This window comes from Chiloscyllium punctatum, chromosome 1 (assembly GCF_047496795.1).
Source record: "Chiloscyllium punctatum isolate Juve2018m chromosome 1, sChiPun1.3, whole genome shotgun sequence".
NCBI lineage: Eukaryota > Metazoa > Chordata > Chondrichthyes > Orectolobiformes > Hemiscylliidae > Chiloscyllium > Chiloscyllium punctatum.
This window is the reverse complement of record NC_092739.1, coordinates 105,434,867-105,455,716: the sequence shown is the minus strand read 5'-3', so window position 1 is coordinate 105,455,716 and position 20,850 is coordinate 105,434,867. Positions and strand designations below refer to the sequence as shown.

General features: G+C 40.3%; 1 protein-coding gene across 12 annotated transcripts in view; it reads left to right on the top strand.

Annotated features, from left to right (window-relative positions):
* The window catches only part of LOC140478155 (protein unc-13 homolog B-like), a 566,607-nt gene that overhangs the window by 78,909 nt on the left and 466,848 nt on the right, over positions 1-20,850 (top strand). For all 12 annotated transcript variants that reach the window (XM_072571666.1, XM_072571665.1, XM_072571670.1 and 9 more), the window contains exon 2: positions 3,516-3,545. In XM_072571666.1, the coding sequence (XP_072427767.1) occupies positions 3,516-3,545 (30 nt within the window). The remainder of the gene's footprint in view (positions 1-3,515; positions 3,546-20,850) is intronic.

The following is a 20,850-nucleotide window of genomic DNA, read 5'->3' as shown; positions in this document are numbered from 1 at the left end:
TCCTCTCACTTTAAACCTATGCTGTCTAGGTTTAACCTCCCCCACCCCATGGTCCTCAGGATTTTATAAACCTCAATAAGATCACCCCTCACCCTCCGCTTCAGGGAAAATAGCCCCAGCCTGTTTAGCCTCTCCCTCTAACACAAACATAGAACAAACCAGTAAAGGCCCTTCAGCCCCCGATATTGTGCCAACCTTTTAACCTACTCTGAGATCAAACTAACCTACATACCCTTCATTGCACTATCTTCATGCGTCTATCTAAGAGTCATTTAAATGTCTCTATTGTATTTGACTCTACTAGCACTGTCGGCAGTGCATTCCACGCACCCACCATTCTATCAAGAACCTACCTCTGACACTTCTCCTCAGCCTTCCTCCAATCACCTTCAAATTATGCCCCCTTGTGATAGCCGTTTCCACCCTGTGACAAAGTCTCTGGCTATTCAGTCTGTCTATGCCTCTCAACATCTTGTACATCTCTATCAAGTCACATTTCGTCCTCCTTTGCTCCAATGAGAAAGCCATAGCCTCCTTAGTCTTTCTTCATAAGACATACTATCTAGTCCTGGTAAATCTTCTCTGCAACCTCTCTAAAACGTCCATATTCTTCCTTACATGAAACGACCCAAACTGAACACAATAGTTCAAGTGTGATCTAACTAGGGCTTTATAGAGCTGCAGCATAACCATGCAGCTCTTAAACTTAATCCCTATGCTAATAAAACCCAGCACACCATACGCCTTCTTAACATCCCTATCAACTTGGGAGGCAACTTTGAGGGATCTTTGGACCTGGCCCCAAGATCCCTCTGTTCCTCCATACTGCCACAAACCCTGCCTTTAACCTGTAATCAGCATTTAAATTTGACCTTCCAAAATGAATCACTTCACACTTTTCCAGTTGAACTCCATCTGGCACTTCTCAGCTCAGCTCTGCATCCTGCCAGTGTCATTTTGTAACCCACAACAGCCATCCACAGTATCCACAACTCCACCAACCTTTGTGTCATTGGAAAACTTAGCAACCTACCCTTCCGCTTCCTCATCCAAGTCCTTTTATAGAAATCACAAAGAGCAGAGGTTCCTGAACAGATCCCTGCAGAGTACCACTGTCACCGAGCTCCAGACTGATAACTTTCTATCTCTGCCACCCTCTGTCTTCTATGGGCCAGACAATTCTGTATTCAGATAGCTATATTTCCCTATACCCCATGCCACCTCACTTTTTTGAATGATTAACCATGGGGAAATTTATCAAATACCTTGCTGAAATCTATGTGCTTTATCTTCATCACTGTGATTTTGTCACATCCTCAAATAATTCAATGAGGCTTGTGAGGCATGACCTGTCCCTCAAAGCCATGCTGACTTATCTCTAATTAAACTATGCTTTTCCAAATAATCATAAATCCTGTCTCTGAGTCCTCTCCCATAATTTTCCCACCACAGATGTAAGACTGATATGTAATTCCCAGGGTTGTCTTTATTCCTTATATTGAACAAGGAAATAACAACATTTGCCACCTCAAATCATCTGGTAGTACTCCAGTGGACAGTGAGGACGCAAAGATCATCGCCAAAGGCACAGCAATCTCTTCCCTTACTTCCCTTGGTAACCTTGGGTATATCCTGTCTGGCCCAGGGGACTTAGGTGTCCTCATGTTTTTCAAAATTTCCAGCGCATCCTCCTTCTTTATATCAACCTTTTTTTGAGTGTATCAGCAACCCAAATGACATGATCTCTCTCATTGGTGAATACTGAAGCAAAGGATTCATTAAGGACATCCCCTACATCCTGTGACTCCAGGCACAAGTTCCCTTCACTATCCCTGATCGGCCCTACCCTCAATCTGGCCATCCTCTCGTTCCTCATATAAGTGTAGAGTGCCTTGGGATGTTCCTTAATTCTACCCGCCAAGGCTTTTTCATGCCCCTTCCAGCTCTCCTACGTCCATTCTTCAGTTCCTTCTTGGCTACCTTGTAACCCTGTAGAGCGCTGTCTGATCCTTGCTTCCTCAACCTTAAGTAAGCTTCCAGTCTTCCTCTTGACTAGATGTTCCAAGGTTCCTTTGCCCTACCATCCTTTCCTTGCCTCAGTGGGACAAACCTATCCAGCACTCGCAAGTGCTCCCTAAACAACCTTCACATTTCTGTTGTGCATTTCCCTGAGAACATGTGTTCCCAGTTTATGCTCCACAGTTCATGCCTAATAGCATTGCAGTTACCCCTCCCCCAATTAAAAACTTTGCCATAATGTCTGGTCCCTTCCCTCTCCACCACCATAGTAAAGGTGAGGGAGTTGTGATCACTATTGCTGAAATGCTCTCCCACTGAGAGATCTGACACCTGATCTGGTTTGTTGCCAAGCACCAAATCCAATATGGCCTCCTGTCTAGTCGTCCTATCTACGTTCTGAGTCAGGAATCCTTCCTGGACATTCCTGACAAAACCTACTCCATCCAAACGATTTGCACAAAGGAGGTTCCAATCAATATTGGAGAAGTTGAAGTCACCCATGATGATAACCCTGTTACTTCTGCATCTTTCCAAAATCTGCCTCCCAGTCTGCTTGGTGTCTGTGTTGCTATTGGTGGGTTGATAGAAAACTCCCAATAAGGTGACTTCAACCCTGGCAACATCTTTGTAAATCTATTCTAAACCCTTTTCAAGTTTCACAACGTTCTTCCCATAGGAGCGAGATCAGAATTGTACACAGTCCTTCAAAAGTGACCAAATCAATGTCCTGTACAGCTACAACATGACCTCCCAATACCTGTACTCAATACTCGGACCAATAAAGGCAAGCATACCAGGCACCTGCTTTCACTACCCTATATACCTGTGATTCCACTTTGAAGGAACTATGAACCTGCACTCTAAGATCTCTTTGTTCAGCAACACTCTCTAGGACCTTACCAATTGACAGACTTCAACAACATTGTGGCTTGGCTGCCAAAAGGACCACCTAGATAATGTTCAGATTACAAATTAACTTGTTCTTTCCACATAATCTCATTCTGACCATATAACTGTTCAGCTTTTCTTGGGAGAAGCTTATAGAATCATACAGCATAGAAGACACTCTTTAGCCCATCGAGTTTGTATCACCAAAAATACACTGCAACCTGCACTCCTCTCACTTCCTGCACTCGGCCCATACTTTTGATTGTTATGACACTTGAAATGTTCATCCAAGAAGTACTGCTTAAAGGTTGTGAGGTTAACAACTACCACAGTCTTCTGGGTGACAAAACTTTTCCTGAAAACCCCTCTCAACTTTCTTTTAATACTGTACCCTAGTCTTCTTGACCCTTTGTCTAAGCTGCTTTTTCGGCATCCTATCAATGTTTCTCCTAACCTTAAACACACTTTAAATGTCAAAAAGGTGATTAATTTCTTGTACAACGACTTTTGTTTGTTCACTGCATTAATAATGTCGATGTAAAATAATTTTTGCTTTGAGCTAATGTTTCTCTTTTTTTCTCTTCCTTCTCTTTACCCTTCCTTTGTAGTTAAGAAAGCCAGCCTTAGCGGACCTCCAGGTAAGACTTGTATACTTGATTAAGTCCAATTCTTTGTGATATTGTTTGTTTTGTAACATTACGTTTTTAAAATTGCACTGAATTGTTTTAGTAGAATAACTATTTTCTCATGAAAGTTACAATTAAAGCAATGCTGTGTTTCCATGCCTGTCCCCTCTGGTTAAATCATTAGGATATGAAGTAGAATACCAAGACAAACTGTATTGACTGGCACCCACATATTTGCAAATGAGGTACCATAGAGCTATTAGCATTTTGGAACTTTACTCCAACATGAGATTCAGTTAACTTGGAGATTTGAACTAGAATGTGCAGACATTTCTTAAGTAACTCTAATTTTGAACAATTTTTTTTAGAAAGGTTACCTATTGGTCACCTTCCTCCAATGTTTCAATATGTTAGCCTTTAGCAATCTTATGAATCTATAATATGTATAAATTGCAATTCAAATGCTTCACTCTAATTGCTACGTTTGGCAATTGCATACTTGACATCTGTGAAAGGAACAATTTCTTCAAGGAAAGTGTCCTCCGATTTATTTTCTTAATAGAAATAGAATTAAAATTCAGTTTGTCAATTATTCACATTCAGTCTGATCGTTCTCAATCAAACCGCTAATTGTCACAATTTAGGGCAGAACTATACTGACTGATTATGACTATATTTTAATTTTTCTGGTTGACAAATTAAAGTTAGCTTTAGGAATAAAACAGGCAGAGGAAAGTCCGTGAAATCTGAATTCTTAACTATTGGTGATGAATGCTGTGGAAATTCGATGGAAATTTCAGGACAGCTTGTCATACAGATGCCCATACTACACTAATTTAAGGCCATTTCATAGACATTAGTAAGTGATTCCTGTTACGTGCACGTACAACCGAATGACTGCTGAATAATAGTCTGAGGCAGTCTGCTGTGAATAATTTCAAGTGACTTTAAAGAAGGTGATGTGAAATTGAGTTATGTAAAAAAAGTCGATTTTGAAGAATGCTTTATGTTAATAATTTTTACATCAAATTTTTATTAAACTGGCAGAACAAATATTCAAATTAAATTGTCACCTGCAACTTGCTATTCTGCCTTCCTGTAAGGATTACTTGGATATTTCCTCATAAAAGTAGAATCAAAACACTCATTGTAAATCTAACTTCAACTACTAAACTTGTGAATGGGCAGTAAATTGCTGGTATTTACCTTGCATACTTATTTTGTAATGTGTTGGCATTGTTATTAAAAATACAGCCCTCTAGTTTAACCAGCATTGAGTTGCATTTGCACTTAAGATCTTATAAATATGATAAAATCAATTTGCATCAAATTGATGTCTGGTTATCAAAAGATCTTCAATAAGTGTATATCTTGGAAGAATTGCCAGGACTATTGTTCAAACATGAGGTGCATCTAACAATTCATGTGCAAAATTAATATTGCACAAGTACAAATGCAACTTTCATTCTGAGTAATTGAAAATTCATTGCTAGGATGTGGACATCCCTGGCAAGGCAAGAGTCTTTTTGTTAATTCACAGTTGTCTTTGTGAAGGTGGTAGTGTGCCTGTAGTTGAACTAACATAGTCTTGTGATGTCAGTACTCTCGCAAGACTATTAGGCAGAAAGTGCCAAAATTTTTCATCAAGCAATTATGAAAGAAAGGTAACATATTTCAATGTTAAGATGGTGTGTAACTTGGAGGGAAGTTGAATGAGTGGTGTTCCCATAAACCTGCTATCCTAGCCTTCTGGGTGGTAGAGATAATAGCTTTGGATGGTGAGATTGAAAAAGAACCTTATTAAGTTGCTTCAGTGTATTTTATGGATGTTGCATATTGCAGTCATTGTGCTAGGGTGGTGAATAGAGCATTGATCATGCAGACTACCTTGTTCTGTATGGGTGACGATTGCTTAATGAGACATTTTGGTGATTCCTGCCTAACAGTTGTGTGGGTGATGAGATTTTTGTGTTGTTGCATGGGGCCCAGAACAAGTGGTATTGAAATCTGAGAGAGAAAGGGAACTTGTGCATAAATCAAGCAAATTCTAAATCCATTGGGTAGTGGGGAAAGTAAATGGAAGGTTTGCTTTTATTTCAAAGGGATTGGAATATAAAAATATGGAGGTCTGGCTAAAACAATGCAGGGCACTTGCCACATGACAGGTGGAATATGTGAACAGATTTGGACCCTTTATGTGGGGATATGTGTTCTGGTCTGAAGGCAGTCTAGAGAAGGTTCATTGGGTTAATTCTGAGTCTGGTGGAATTATCTTTTGAAGAAAGATAGGGTAGGTTACGCTTGTACTCATTAGAGTTTAGAAGAACAAATGGTAGGGGTTGGGAGAGGAGCAAGCCTGTGGGTGAATGGTGGTAGCAGGGCATCCCAATAAAACCCGGTTTCCAGTGAGAACAGCAGCAGGAGCAAACCTTTGTTGAATCCAAAGGTGGAGCTCTTGAGGTAATATTAGGATTCAAAAGTGACATGAGGCAAGAAAAAGTAGCTGATCAAGTGAATATTGGGGAGGCAATGGCCTCGTGGTTTTATTGCCAGGATATTAATCAAGAGACCCAGGTAATGTTCTGGGGATCTGGGTTTGATTAGATCGATTAATTACAGTGTGGAAACAGGCCCTTCGGCCTAACAAGTCCACACCGACCCGCCGAAGCGCAACCCACCCAGACCCATTCCCCTACACTTACCCCTTCACCTAACACTATGGGCAATTTAGCATGGCCAATTCACCTAACCTGCACATTTTTGGACTGTGGGAGGAAACCGGAGCATCCGGAGGAAACCCATGCAGACACTGGGAGAATGTGCAAACTCCACACAGTCGCCTGAGGCGGGAATTGAACCCGGGTCTCTGGCGCTGTGAGGCAGCAGTGCTAACCACTGTGCCACCGTGCTGCCCAAAATCCTGTCATGGCAGATGGAGGAGTTCGAATTAAATTTTGAAAAAGATATCTGGAAATAAGAGTCTCAGGCTGACCATGAAACCATGGCTGATTTGTCATGAAAATTCCATCTACCTTTTTGTGGTTTATTAACGTCCTACAGGGAAGGAGATCTGTCACCCTTATCTGGTCTGGTCTACATGGTCAACAGCAGTGTGGTTGACTCTTCACAATTTGGAATGGGCAATAAATGCTGGCCTAACCAGTGAAATCCTGTGAATGAAGAAAACGTTTATCCCATTTTTGTCACTTAGGGTATGAGAGGTCTTTATTTTGGGTTTATAATTGGTAGAGGTCCAAAGAAGAAGACTACAGTAAGGAGGTCTGACCTGTTCTGGAGAAGGTAACTGGACCCAAAATGTTAACTCTGATTTCTCTCCACAGACCTACTGAGATTTTCCACCAATTTCTGTATTTTTTCAGATTTTTGGTTCTTTTGATTTTTCAACTATAACAATTAACGTTATTTTATTTTAAGAGCAGTCTGAGGGTTTACTTCAAATGCGTAGAGCATTCACAATGCAGTGGGTGAATGAGCCATGCATATAGATGTAAATGGGTGTGACACAGTTGGGAATTTGGTGACGTGGTTATAAGGTGGCCACAGATAGGAACTGAATATGCAGAGTTACTCACGTTTTATAAAGAGCAGTCAAAGATGAAAATGAGGGCAGCGTTGCTGGTTGAAGAGAAGTTAACATCATAGTGAGCATATTAGCTCAGGTGAAGTATAACCTGGGTGTTTACAGCTTCGAAATACGAATGGATAGAAAATGATAGAGTTTATATGTAGACCCCTAAATTGTTGTGGTAATGTTGGGGAAGGCATTAAACAGGAAATTATAGATGCAAGCAATAAAGGTACAGCTGTAATTTTAAGTGACTTTAATTGGGCAATTCAAATCAGTAACTGTAGAGGAGAAATTCCTGGAATGTTATGGGATGTTTTTCTGGATCAAGACATTGAGAAACCAATTTGAGAAAAGGCCATCCGACACCAGATATTGTGTACTGAAAAAGGAATAATTGGCAATCGAACTGTGCAACACCATTTAAATAGCGCTTAGATGAACTGCAACAATGGTTCGTTCTTTGCCTTTGCACCCTCCAACCACATGGCGTCAATATGGTCTTCACCAGTTTTCTCATTTCCGCTCCCTCCACCTGATCCCAGTTCCAACCTTCTAACTCGGCACCACCCTAATGACTTGTCTTACCTGTTCATCTTCATTCCCACCAATCCACTCCACCCTCCTCTCTGACCTATCACTATTACTCCCACCTTCCAGCTACTATGGCAGTCTCAGCTACTTCCCCACCCACCCTCCACTAGCTCCATCTCCCTCCCATTTATCTCTCCATCTCCTCAGCTCACAAGCCTCATTACTGATAAACTCATTATTTTTTTAAAAAAAGTGGAGAGAAAACAAGGAATTATAGATCACTCAGCCTGACATTGCTAAGAGGGAAAGTGCGAGAGTCCATCATAAGATTTACTAATAGGGCACTTGGAAAACAGTGACATGATCCTGTATTTACAAAAGGAAAATCCTGCTTGACAAATCGATTAGAATTGTTTGAGGATGTAACAACTAGAGTTGATGAGGGGGAGCTAGGAGATATTGTTTGCTGAAGGATTTAGATAAAGTCTTGCGTAAGAAAATAGCATATAAAGTTCAAGCGTATGGGATTGCACGTGGTGTACTGACACAGATAGAGAACTGGTTGGCAGATGAGAAGCAAAGGAAGAAGATATTTTTTACAAGTGATAATCGGTGAGTAACAATAGCCTTGGAGATCAGTGCTTGGATCCCAGTTATTCACAATATATGCTAATGATCTGGATGAGGGAACAAGGTGTAACATCTCTAAGTTTTCACATGACACAGTGGTGGGTGGTAGAGTGACCTTTGCAGAGGATGCGGAAATGCTTCAGTGTAATTTCAACAAGTTGAGTGAGTGGGAAATGCATGCCAGATGATGTATGGTGTGGATACATGTGAGGTTATCCTTGTTTGTGGTTAAAAACAGGAAGTAGGAGATTGTGAGGATGTAGATGCTGGATATGTCAGAGTTGATAAACTGGGAAAAGCACAGCAGCTCAGGCAGCCTCTGAGAACCAAGCGAGTCGACATTTCAGGCATAAGGCTCTGAAACGTTGACTATCTTGCTAATCAGATCTTGCTGAACCGGCTGTGCTGTTTCCAGCGCCACACTTTATTGGCAGAAACATGTAGGGAAAGTATTATCTGAACATTTGATTTTATTGGTAAAGGATGAAGTGGAACATGATCTGGTGTCATAGTACACCAGTCACCTGAAAGCAAGCATTCAGGTGTAGCAAGCTGTGAAGAAGGCAAATGGTTTGTTGGCCTTGATAGCGAGAGGATTTTAGTAAAGGAATAGGGATGTCTTCTGCAATTGCACAGGACTTTAGTGAGACTATCCTGGAGTGTTGTGTGCAGTTTTGGTCTCATTATTTGAGGAAGGGTTTCTAAGGATATGGAGGGAGTGCAATGAAATTTTGCCAGGTTGATTCCTAAGATGGAAGAATTTACATATGAAAAGAGACTGGATTAGTTCAGAATATGTTCATTGGAGTTTAGAATAAAAAGTGGGGGATCTCGAGCAAACCTATAAAATTTTAACAGGACTAGACAGGGTAAACAGAGAAAAGAAGTTACTCATGACTGAGGAGTCGAGCAGTGGGGTCACAGTCAAAGTAAATGGAGTAGGCAATTTAGGACTGAAATGAAGAGAACTCTTCACCCATTGAGTGGTGAGCCTGTGGAATTCTCTGCCACAAAATTGGTTGAGGCTAAAGCAGTCAGCGTTTTCAAGAGCGAAGTAGATATAGTTCTTACAACTACAGGATTCAAAGGGTAGGAGGAGAAAATGGGAACAGGGTACAGAGTTGAATGATCAGCCATGATCATATAAAATGGTGGAACAGGCTTGAAGAGCTGAATAGCTAATTCTTGCTTCTATTGTCCATGTTTCTTTATTGAAACATCAGATTATTGGGGCCCCTCAACAAGGTTGCTTTCCTTTGTGGAAGAGCCTAGTACCAGAGTTCATAATCTCAGAATAAGGGATTGTTGATTTGAGACCAAGATGAGGAGGGATCTTGTCTCTGAGGGTTGAGAATTTGTGAATTTTTCATTGCGGGGGAGGTATTGAGGCTGCAAATACCTAACTGGTTCATTTTAAGGTTCGATCAAAATCAAGACCTGTGCACTTGGATGCATAAAACATTTATTAGCTTAATAAATATATGCAGTCGGTTCTGATATAATGCAATATTCCCGTTCTTGTGTGATCTTGTGTAGTAAGAAAATCTCACAATAGCTGCACCATTTAAACTAATGGGGCTGGAATCACGTTGTCGCCAATACAGGCAAGGAAAGTTTGCGACCTACAAATAACTGTCTAAATTCTTCAATCGCGTTGAAGCCAATTCCAATTGAAGAGACACATTATAACACAACTGACTGTGTATTAAAGATATATGCAAACTAAGGAATGAGTCTGTTGGCTTTAATATATCTGTTGGCTTTAATACAACATATCTGTTGGGAACCTTAGTCATGAGGGTACTCTGAGTTTTATCTCTGATTCAATGGTACTGGTCTCATGAATCTAGTCATATAGTCATCAAGTCATAGAGATGTACAGCATGGAAACAGACCCTTCGGTCCAACTCGTCCATACCGACCAGATATCCCAACCCAACCTAGTCCCACCTGCCAGCACCCGGCCCATATCCTTCCAAACCCCTCCTATTCATATACCCATCCAAATGCCTCTTAAATGTTGCAATTGTACCAGCCTCCACCACTTCCTCTGGCAGCCCATTCCATATACATATCATCCGCTCTGTGAAAAAGTTGCCCCTTCTGTTTCATTTATATCTTTCCCCTCTCATACTAAACCTATGCCCTCTCGATCTGGACTCCCCAACCTCAGGGAAAAGACTTTGTCTATTTACCCTATCCACGTCCCTCATAATTTTGTAAACCTCTATAACGTCACCCCTCAGCCTCCGACGCTCCAGGGAGAACAGCCCCAGCCTGTTCAGTCTCTCCTTAATAGCTCAAATCCTCCAACCCCATTAGTATCTCCCCCATTTTCTGCAGTCCACACAAAGGCCGCCTTGCTGATCTTTGAGGGGCCATATTTTCTCCCTAGTTGTCCTTTTGTCCTTAACGTTTTTGTAAAGACCCTTTGGATTCTCCATAATTCTATTTGCCAAAGCTATCTCATGTCGCCTTTTTGCCCTCCTGACTTCCCTTTTAATTACACTCCTACTGCCTTTCTACTCTTCTAAGGATTCACTCGATCTATCCTGTCTATACCTTACATATGTTTCCTTCTCTTTCTTAACCAAACCCTCAATTTCTTTAGTCATCCAGCATTCCCTATACCGACCAGCCTTTCCTTTCACTCTAACAGGAATATACTTACTTTGGATTCTCGTTATCTCACTTCTGAAGGCTTCCCAATTTCCAGCCGTTCCTTTACTGCAAACATCTGCCTCCAATCAGCTTTTGAACGTTCTTGCCTAATACCGTCAAAATTGGCCTTGCTCCAATTTAGAACTTCAACTTTTTGATCTGGTCTATCCTTTTCCATCACTATTTTAAAACTAATAGTATTATGGTCGCTGGCCCCAAAGTGCTCTCCCACTAACACCTCAATCACCTGCCCTGCCTTATTTCCCAAGAGTGGGTCAAGTTTTGCACCTTCTTTAGTAGGTACATCAGCATACTGAATCAGAAAATTGTCTTGTACACACTGAACGTATTCCTCTCCATCTAAACCCTTAACACTATGGCAGTCCCAGTCTATGTTTGGTAATTTAAAATCCCATACCATAATCACCCTATTATTCTTACAGATCGCCTTACAAATTTGTTTCTCAATTTCCCTCTGACTATTATGAGGTCTATAATACAATCCCAATAAGGTGCCCAATGGGGAAAATCTGTTTGAGGCAAAATCCTTGATGTTAATACTATTCTGAATCTAAATTATGTGCTGAATCTCTATTTTGTAGTGACTGCAGGTTTGAAAGTTGGAAACAAGTCCAAGTAGCCCCATATGACTGCACAACAGCAGTGTTCTCACAGACAATTCAGTGTCATGTGGTTGTCTGGTCTTCTTTTTCATGTACTTTCCATTTTACTTCATTTAAATCTTAATCATTAACCCTTCAAAGTCTCGTTTGAAAATTTGGTGGCAGGGTGAGTAGTAAGGCTTTGGATCGAGAGTCTGAGGTGAACAGTGGCTTGGCAAAAAGTACAGGTAAGGTCAGATAAAGTTCTTTTAAATTTTCTGTTTAGTCTGAGAGCAGTTGAGATGGCAGTTAGGACAGTCACATTGATCAAGTACAGATTTGAGACAGTCCAGGGAATTTCTTATGAACTCAACCTTTGAGCCTGTCTTGGTTTGTCACAGAGATCGTACCTTTGGTAGTCTGGAATTAAAAAAAAAACTCTTACAGACAGTTTAGTTTAATTTTAATTATCCCCTTCATTTACTAATAACATAACTGTTACAACATAACACGAATACCTTTTAAGTCAAGTGGACTGGATTCGAATAACTGAGGAGAGTAGGACATCGCTCTTCCTTCAAGAGCCCTGGCAGGCTACTCTGTACTATCACAAACAGACTACCTTTATACACAAGTTTACAAAAGCTGTGCTGTCACAAACACAAAGTTAACAAATGCACTGCATGTTCTGAACTGGACAGATAATGGTGAAGGACAATAATTCGGGAGAGAAGTTAATTGATATGGAGTTTCGATTTGAGGTCAGAATCAGACATTGTTATTGATTTTACAAAGGAATAGTTATGAATGTTATCACTTGGTGTCCTGTTTAAACAGATTCACTGATGTTAAGGCAAATGTTCTTAATTGTCTTACCCTCCCTGCCTGTCTATTTTCTAGTGTGCAGCAAATGTCGTTCTATATTGCAAAATTGCATTTTAGTCTAAATGTTTAAGGACAAGTTTTCAGGCCATAAACTTTCTCAACATGTTCCTTCTGTATTGGGAGCTCAGGGAGAATTCCAGCATCTTTGATGACGTCTGCGGAAAGTACACTCAGCAACAGCTCCTGGGAGATCATGTTTGGGAGCTGAAGGTGGATACAGTCAGCATCATCCAAGATGCTGAGCACATTGTAGATAAGAGTTTTAGGTGTGACCATCTCATTAAGGTGCAGGCAGAGAGTGGCTGGGTAACCACCAGGAAAGGCAAAGGGAATAGTCAAAGATTGCAGGAATCCCCATGGTCATTTCCCCTCAAACAAGGATCCCATTTTGGATACTGTTGGGAGGGATGACTGTTGCAGCATCCTGGTAAATCTCCTCTGAACCCTTTGTAAAGCTTCTACATCCTTCCTATAATATGGTGACCACAACTATATGCAATACTTCAAGTGTGGCTGCACCAGAGTTTTGAAGAGCTCTAGCATGACACCTTGGCTCCGAAACTCAATCCCTCCACCAACAAAAGCTAACACACCGTATGCCGCCTTAACAATCCTATCAACCTGGGTGGCAACTTTCAGGGATCTTCTTTTGGAGAGAAGAAAAGTGAGAGGAAATTTATCAGGTATTTAATATCATGAGGGAGGGTGGACAAATTAGAGAGAAACTTTTTCTACTGGTGAGAAGGTAGATAATAAGATGGCACAGATTTAAGGTTATTGGCGAAAAAGAAATGAACGCAGGAGGCAAAATGTTTTTGCACAGTGGTTCTGAGTTTGTAGTGGAAGCAAGTTAAATCAGAGGGAACTAGATCATTATCTCAAAAGGAAGAATATGCTATGAGTAGAAGTTGGAGGAGTAGCGCTGGGAAAATAACTCTTCAGAGATCTAGCATAGATCAACTTGACTGGTCTTTTTTGTGCTGTAGGTATTTTGTGATTGCTGTATAATTAGTGTTGGATGTTGGGCAAGACTATAGCTGAGAGTAGACAATTTTTCCTCTCCTAAGGGAATAACATTCTGGCAACCTTGTAAAGAATTCCATTCTGTAGTGAATCATTGCGAAGATATATTATATATTATATATAGAAGGGTTCATACCTTGAAAATAGGAGAATTGAAAAATTTGCAGAAGTGAAATGCAGATTTTCCTCAATTAGCCAGAAAGTAGTAAATAAATGAAGACAAAGAAAGAGTCTCCATTTAGAAAAGAAACTCGCGTGGACATGATTCACTTTGCTGGATTTTGATTTCTGTAGTGAGTGAAGTTTGAGTGTAAGGACAGAACCTATATTCTTGAATGTCTTTTAAAACTACTGAATTCCAATGAGGTTCTGCAACATTGGATGTCTTGACTTGCTATTTGACACAGCAGGTTGCTTGGAACTGTGCTTAGCATTAAAGTAATTTTTAGGAATATTGTGGTCTGCTCTGGCAATTCGAGATAATGAGGCCAACCCTCCTCTACACCATCTTGGGCACTATGACCTTTTTAGATTCCAGTAAATTGGATGCAAACTTGCACCCCCTTGGTCTTTTTGTTTGGAATGACACAGCAACACACTGAGGGCAGTTTCTGGCTTGCAGTGTTTAAAATGTCAACAATGGTTCCTGTGGCATGAAGGTCCTGGAACTGGAAGCTCTTCTGCAGCTTCTGCAATTCTCCAAGAAACCCCCAAAATTGACGCTTAGTTAAAACATGGAAGAATTTAGCTCACGGTTTTCATATTATAATTGTCTTATATCAGTTCTAAATTGGACAGATGTAAGAACTGCATCAATCTTATATTTCACACTATGTGGATATGCTTTAATTATTATGCATCTACTGATGTCAGTTAATTTCCATACATCATGGATGATTTAGTCAATTAATTGCCCAGACTTTGTCAAAAATGGCTTCAAATTACCTCAATGTATTATGTTTTCTAAATGAGTGATCTTTTTGTTAAGTTTGCAGAATGTCATTTGGCAGTAACTTAACCTACTTTTTAGTTTGAACCATATAACCCTGAATATAAATATTAAACCTCAAGATCAAATATACTCCACTGCACACACTTTGCATTCACTATCCTTAGAATTTAATCCACAAACTATTGCAAGTATAAACTAGCTCATTTACCTTTGCTCTCATTTTTTTTTTGAAAGTGCGATCCAATTAACATTATTTCACGATTTTACTCCTTTGACCTGCAAAACTTTCCTCTTAAATTTTATAACCAGTTTAATTCATTGCTGCAGCTGGCATGAACTTAGATAAATAAGAAACAGTTTGGAGGCTCACAAAAATCTTAAGCAAGTCACAGAAGGTCAAATAAGCAGATTCTATTTGTAACAGAGAAAAATAAAATAATGCATTCTGGAAAATGTAATGAGGAAAGATATGCTTTCTGTCTTCAGCTACTTTGGATATATCGCATCTGGATTAATTGATTTTTCTACTTTTGAAGACTTACAAATTGTTTTTGAAAACTCTTCATTTTCTTGGAAGATTTAATTTCTATTTTTTCTTGTGAAGTACACCAATATTTAGTGATTGATCAACATTTTCACTTCGTGTGTGAGGGAAGCTTTGAGAAAGCATCCAACTGGTTTCTCTTCCCCGCAAGTGAGACCAATGACCACCAAGAAAGTAGGGGATTGTGCTGTTTGATATTAAGGATGAATATAATTAATGCATGGGCGGCTCTTGATACTGACTATTTCTATCAGCAGATCAAGGATGAATGTGCCTCAGAAAATAGTGGATGGAGGCTCATTGATATTTTTCAGACAAAAGTACTTGCGTGTTGGACAGGGGAATTGGGAGGGGTTAAGGGAGTAAATGGGACTTTAGAATTCAAAACATAAGCAAATCTTATTGAATAGTAGAGTAGGTTTGAGGTGTATGGTCTACGTCTGCTTATATTTGTATGATCAAATGTGAAGTAAATGAGGGATACTGTAGTACGGCTGCAAAAAGGTTAAAGAAAATAGACAAAATGCAGAGGGAAATAAAAAACTTACTTAAAATAATCAGAGATGCAAAACGTCACCACTAAACAGCAGCTATGATCACAGACAAATGACACACAGTGGCTCATGGGATGGTCTGAAAAGAGAATGGGAATTCAGATCTGCTGCGAGCCTTAGCAAGAAATAAATACTGTTCCTGGAATGCTGATTATGTGGAGAATAGAGCAGTTGTTCTACTTCTGTCTCCTCCTTTTAAGGGAGGCAGTGGTTTCGTGGTAGCATCTGTGGAGTAGTAATTCAGAACACTATGCTAATGTTTTGGGGACATGGATTCACCACCATGGCAGATGATGAAATTTGAAGTCAGTAAAATTTGGAATTTAAAGACTACAGTTGAGAGCGTGGTCCTGGAAAAGCACAGCAGGTCACGGAACATCCGAGGAGCAGGAGAATCGATGCATTGGGCATAAACTGTTGATCAGGAATTCCTGATGAAGGGCTTATGCCCGAAAAGTTGATTCTCCTCCTCGGATGCTGCCTGACCTGCTGTGCTTTCTCAGGACCACACTTTTGACTCTGATCTCCAGCATCTGCAGTAGTCACTTTCTACCATTAGTAAGACTATCACCAATTGCCATAAAAGAACACCTTGATCATGAGTGCCCTTTTTGGAAGGAACTCTGCCATTCTTACCAGGTCTGGCTTACATGTGACTCCAGATGCACAGTAGTGTGGTCAACTTTTGAACTGTCCTCTGAAATGGCCGAGCAAGCTATTCAGTCACATCAAACTACCACAAAGTCTACAGAATGCAAAGAACTAGAGTGGACCACCTGACGTCAACTGCTGCATGGGAGATGACAATGAAACTCCCTTTTTAACAGCATTGTGTTATCCCGATACCCCTAGTACTGCAGCATTTTCAGAGGATTACTGAAGTACAACAAAGGCATGCGATGCTAGCATTTCATGAACAAGCTTTTAAAACAGTTCGGATTGTCTACAAAGCACAGATTTATAGCATAAATAGCACTCCTATTGAGGGGAGGGGCGGAGGGAAGACTTCTTATTGAATAGCTAGGAGGAAGTTGTAACTTAATACACCAGGATCTATATTTGTTGAAAATGTGGCCTCATGTTCTGTGGGGTTTTCACTTTTATTCGTTAGTTCACTTTCTATGTCGTAGTTATTATGATCTCTGTTGTGTGACTAAGGTGCATAATTTATTACTATTTGGAAATTTGCATTTTAATGTTAAGGTAAAATAGTCATGGTTTCAGTTCTGAGAAGGTAAATGTTTTTTATTTTTGAGGTGTGAAAGTAATTTGGAACAGTGAACTAAAGATACTTCCTCAAAAGTATGCAACTTCAGTCAAATGCCCTGTAGGATGCTGAGAGTCAATTTGATGGATTGTTTGCCAAGTTGAAATCCGATGACATCCAGAGATAATAGACCAGAGGCTACAAGTGCTTCGAATTTAGAATCAGAACTCTCTACTTTGGGTTTCGCCAGCAGGTGAAGATGGTTGGACTAAGGACCCTACCTTGAGCTTTGTTTAGAGCATCTGCAGTGAATTCCTTGTACAGGCGTGATTTGCCTCCAACAATCAAAATTGTGTTCCATGTTCTCAATATCATTTCAGCCAATGGAGAGCCTTTCTGTGATTCCAACTGACTTTAGTTTTATTTGGATTCATTAATGCCACACTTCTTCAAGGGCTCTTTTTTTATGATCAGGTTAACCACACTCATCCTCATCCATAGAATTCAGTTTTTCTATGTATGTTTAGACCAAGCAGATAATGAGGTAGGAGTGGAGCAGTTCTGGCGAAGCTGAGCAACAGTGAGCTGGTTATTGGTGAGTAGGTGCTGTGGAATAGCATTGTCAATGACACATTCTATCATTTTGCTAATGATTTAGAATAGATTAGACTGTAATTGACTGGATTGAATTTGTATTGCTTTTTGTGGTTAGGATGTACTTAGGCAATTTTCCATTTTGGGTTGATGCCAGTATTGTAATCTATCACTGTCTTCCAATGGTATGAACCTCTTTGTACTATTTACTGTGTTAACTAACTTAATACTTCCAGCAAACTTCAGTATATGGCTTTCTATTCCTTCATCCAAGTTATTTATAATATTGTAAAAGAACAGGGACTCCTGATATATCTGCGGGGGACATCATTAATCACGTTTTGCCATTTTCCTCTGTATCCTTCCTCCTAAGCAGACTCTTTTGTTGCCTCCAATTCTAGCTTTGACTACTTTCAGTGTACATTGTTATTTTCTGTAAGTTATTTTACTAATGCCTATCAACATGAACATATCCTTATTTTCTGGGCTGGTTTCTTTCTCAGAAACTTCAACATGATTTACTCAATGATTTACGTCTGGCTCTGTTGATCAGTTTCTGTTTTTGTCCTTCTCCCTCATTAAATGCTAATCAATTGAAGCTGTTTGACATCAGTTAAGATAACTTGAAAAAAAATTGCTTTCATTGCTGAAAAGCCTGATTTCATTGTTTATTTTGGATTAGATTAGATTACTTACAGTGTGGAAACAGGCCGTTCGGGGGCAAAAAGTCCACACCGACCTGCCCCCAACCAGGCTCATTCTCCTACATTTACCCCTGCACCTATCACTACTGGCAATTTAACATGGTCAGTTCACCTAACCTGCACATTTTTGGACTGTGGGAAGAAACCAGAGCACCTGGAGGAAACCCACGCAGACATGGGGAGAGAATGTGCAAACTCCACACAGTCAGTCGCTTGAGGCGGGAATTGAACCCAGGTCTCTGGTGTTGTGAGGCAGCAGTGCTAACCACTAAGCCACTGTGCTGCCCTCGTTAATAGGTTTTCTTTACTAAACTGTCATTCTGTTCATGGTGGCTCTTTTGCAACACTGAAAATTTCCCAGGCAGTCAAACCTTGTTAAGATATTGCTTTCTATGTAATTTGAGTATGAATGCTTGGTAGAGTCTTTCACTATTCCATTCTGCAACTAGCATAACCTGATTGGCTGCTTGTTTATCATAAGCTTTAAATAAATATTTCTTCTCTTCTTTACAGTCCCTTTATTATACATTCAGATAAGCACTCCATGATTCCTTATACTTTGCTCATCACTCAGATCTTTGAATGTGGCTGGTCATATGGTGTAGCTGCATCCTCCAAGCCCTTTTGTCCCAACACACACACACTTTAGAAATGTACCATGAAGTCTCCTTATGCCACATCGCAACACTTCACACTTCATCCTTTCATTTGCTAATTGTCTGCCCATTCTCCTCGTCTATCTATGTACCAGTAGATGTTGAGATTGGAGATGTTGCCAGGAACCATGCAGCATCATCTACTATTTCCTACTTGTGTCCTGTGATCTACGATTAGGTCCCTCTGTTTCTTCAGCTTTTCAGGTCATCACTTTCTTATGCTTTTGTAGAACCTCCTTCCAGCAAATCTGTATGTTATAAAGGTTTTTATTCATTCAACAAATGTGGACTTTGTTGGCTGGGCAAGCATTTCTTGCCCTTGGGTTGCTCTGGATAAAGAGGTGGTGAGCTCCTTTTTTGAATCAAAGCAATGCAACTAGTGTAGGTAGATTCCAAGGTTATTATTAAGGGAATTCCAGGATTTTGACCCAGTGACACTGATGGAAAGGTGACATATATCTAACTCAGGATGGTGAGTGGCTTGGAGGGGAACTTGCATGGTGGTGTTCCCATGTATGTGCTCCCCTACACCTTCTGGGCAGCAATTGTCATGGGTTAGAAGGCACTATGCAAGGAGCCTTTGATTTCTGGAGTGCATCTTGTTGATGGCACACTGTGCTCGTACTGATGGTGGAGGGAGTAGATGTTTGTGGATGTGGTGCCAATCAATCAGGCTGCTCTTTCCTGGACAGTGTCAAGTATTGTTGTGGCTACACTCATCCAGGAGCACTGGGGGTATTCCACCACACTCTTGTCTTGTGTCTTGCAAGTCAGTTACTAGCGCGGTATCACAAGAATCTGTTTTGGGTCCACTGTTTGCCATTTACACAAATGACCTGGATGAGGGCATTGAAGGATGGGTGAGTAAATTTGCGGGTGACACTAAGGTCAGTCAAGTTGTGGATAATGACTAAGGATGTTGTAGGTTACAGAGAGACATGGATAAGCTGCAGAGTGGGCTGAAAGGTGGAAAATGGAGTTTAATATGGAAAAGTGTGAGGTGATTCACTTTGGAAGGAGTATCAGGAATGCAGAGCTTTGGGCTAATGGCAAGATTCTTGGTGTGTAGATGAGCAGAAGATCTGTGTCCAGGTACATAGGTCCTTGAAAGTTGCCACCCAGGTTGATAGGGTTGTTAAGAAGGCAGACAGTGTGTTAGCTTTTATTGGTAGAGGGATTGAGTTTCAGAACCATGAGATCATGCTGTAGCTGTACAAAACTCTGGTGGCCACAAATGGAGTATTGCATACAGTTCTGTTCACTGCATTATAGGAAGGATGTGGAAGCTTTGGATAGACGTCAGAGGAGATGTTGCCTGGTATAGAGGGAAGGTCTTACGAGGAAAGGCTGAGGGACTTGAAGCTGTTTTCATTACAGAGAAGATTGGATGAGAGGCTACTTTATTGAGACATATAAAATAATCAGAGGATTAGATGGGTTGGACAGTTAGAGCCTTTTTCTCTGGATGGTGATGGCAATGGCTAGCACGAGGGGACATAGCTTTAAATTGAGGGGTGATAGATATAGGTCTAAGATTCCAAAGATTCTGTGAAGGAAAATGGATGAAATTTAAATTAACTCAGTATGACTGCTCCTTATCAAATAAAAAATTGGAATAGTGGCTGAACTAATTGAAAGGGGAGGATGGGACTAGTGATGTTGTATGATTTCTTTTTTGCTCTCCAATTCCTAAAGATAATCAATATCACAGAAACTGGATTTCTTTTTCGGTGAGGGGAGCCTTCGTGATTTGGGACTGTTTTCTTGATGCTGCCACTAATCGAGTTGAACTGACTAGCATTTGAAAACTTGTAGTTAAATGGCCCATTGTCTCAGTCCAGGACATGATATTTTACAATATTAGTATAGTATTAACTTTACCATACTTCCACCATGACTGAGTGACTCCATTCATGCTGGGGATGTTGGATCCAGTGGCATTAATTAATCGGCACGACTAGAAATTCACTTGAAACTTTAACCTGAAACATATATTTTCTGAGATTTGGGTTAGGGAATGCAAAAAAAGTGTTTTAACAAAAAACAGCAGAATGAAGAAATAAAATTATTACATTCAGAGTTTACTGACACATTACACATTTACGGATGTGGTAAGAACTTAAGAGATTGGAAATTGGTCAAGAAAAGTTGTTCCTCTAAATGATTTATTTTCCTTCACCACTTA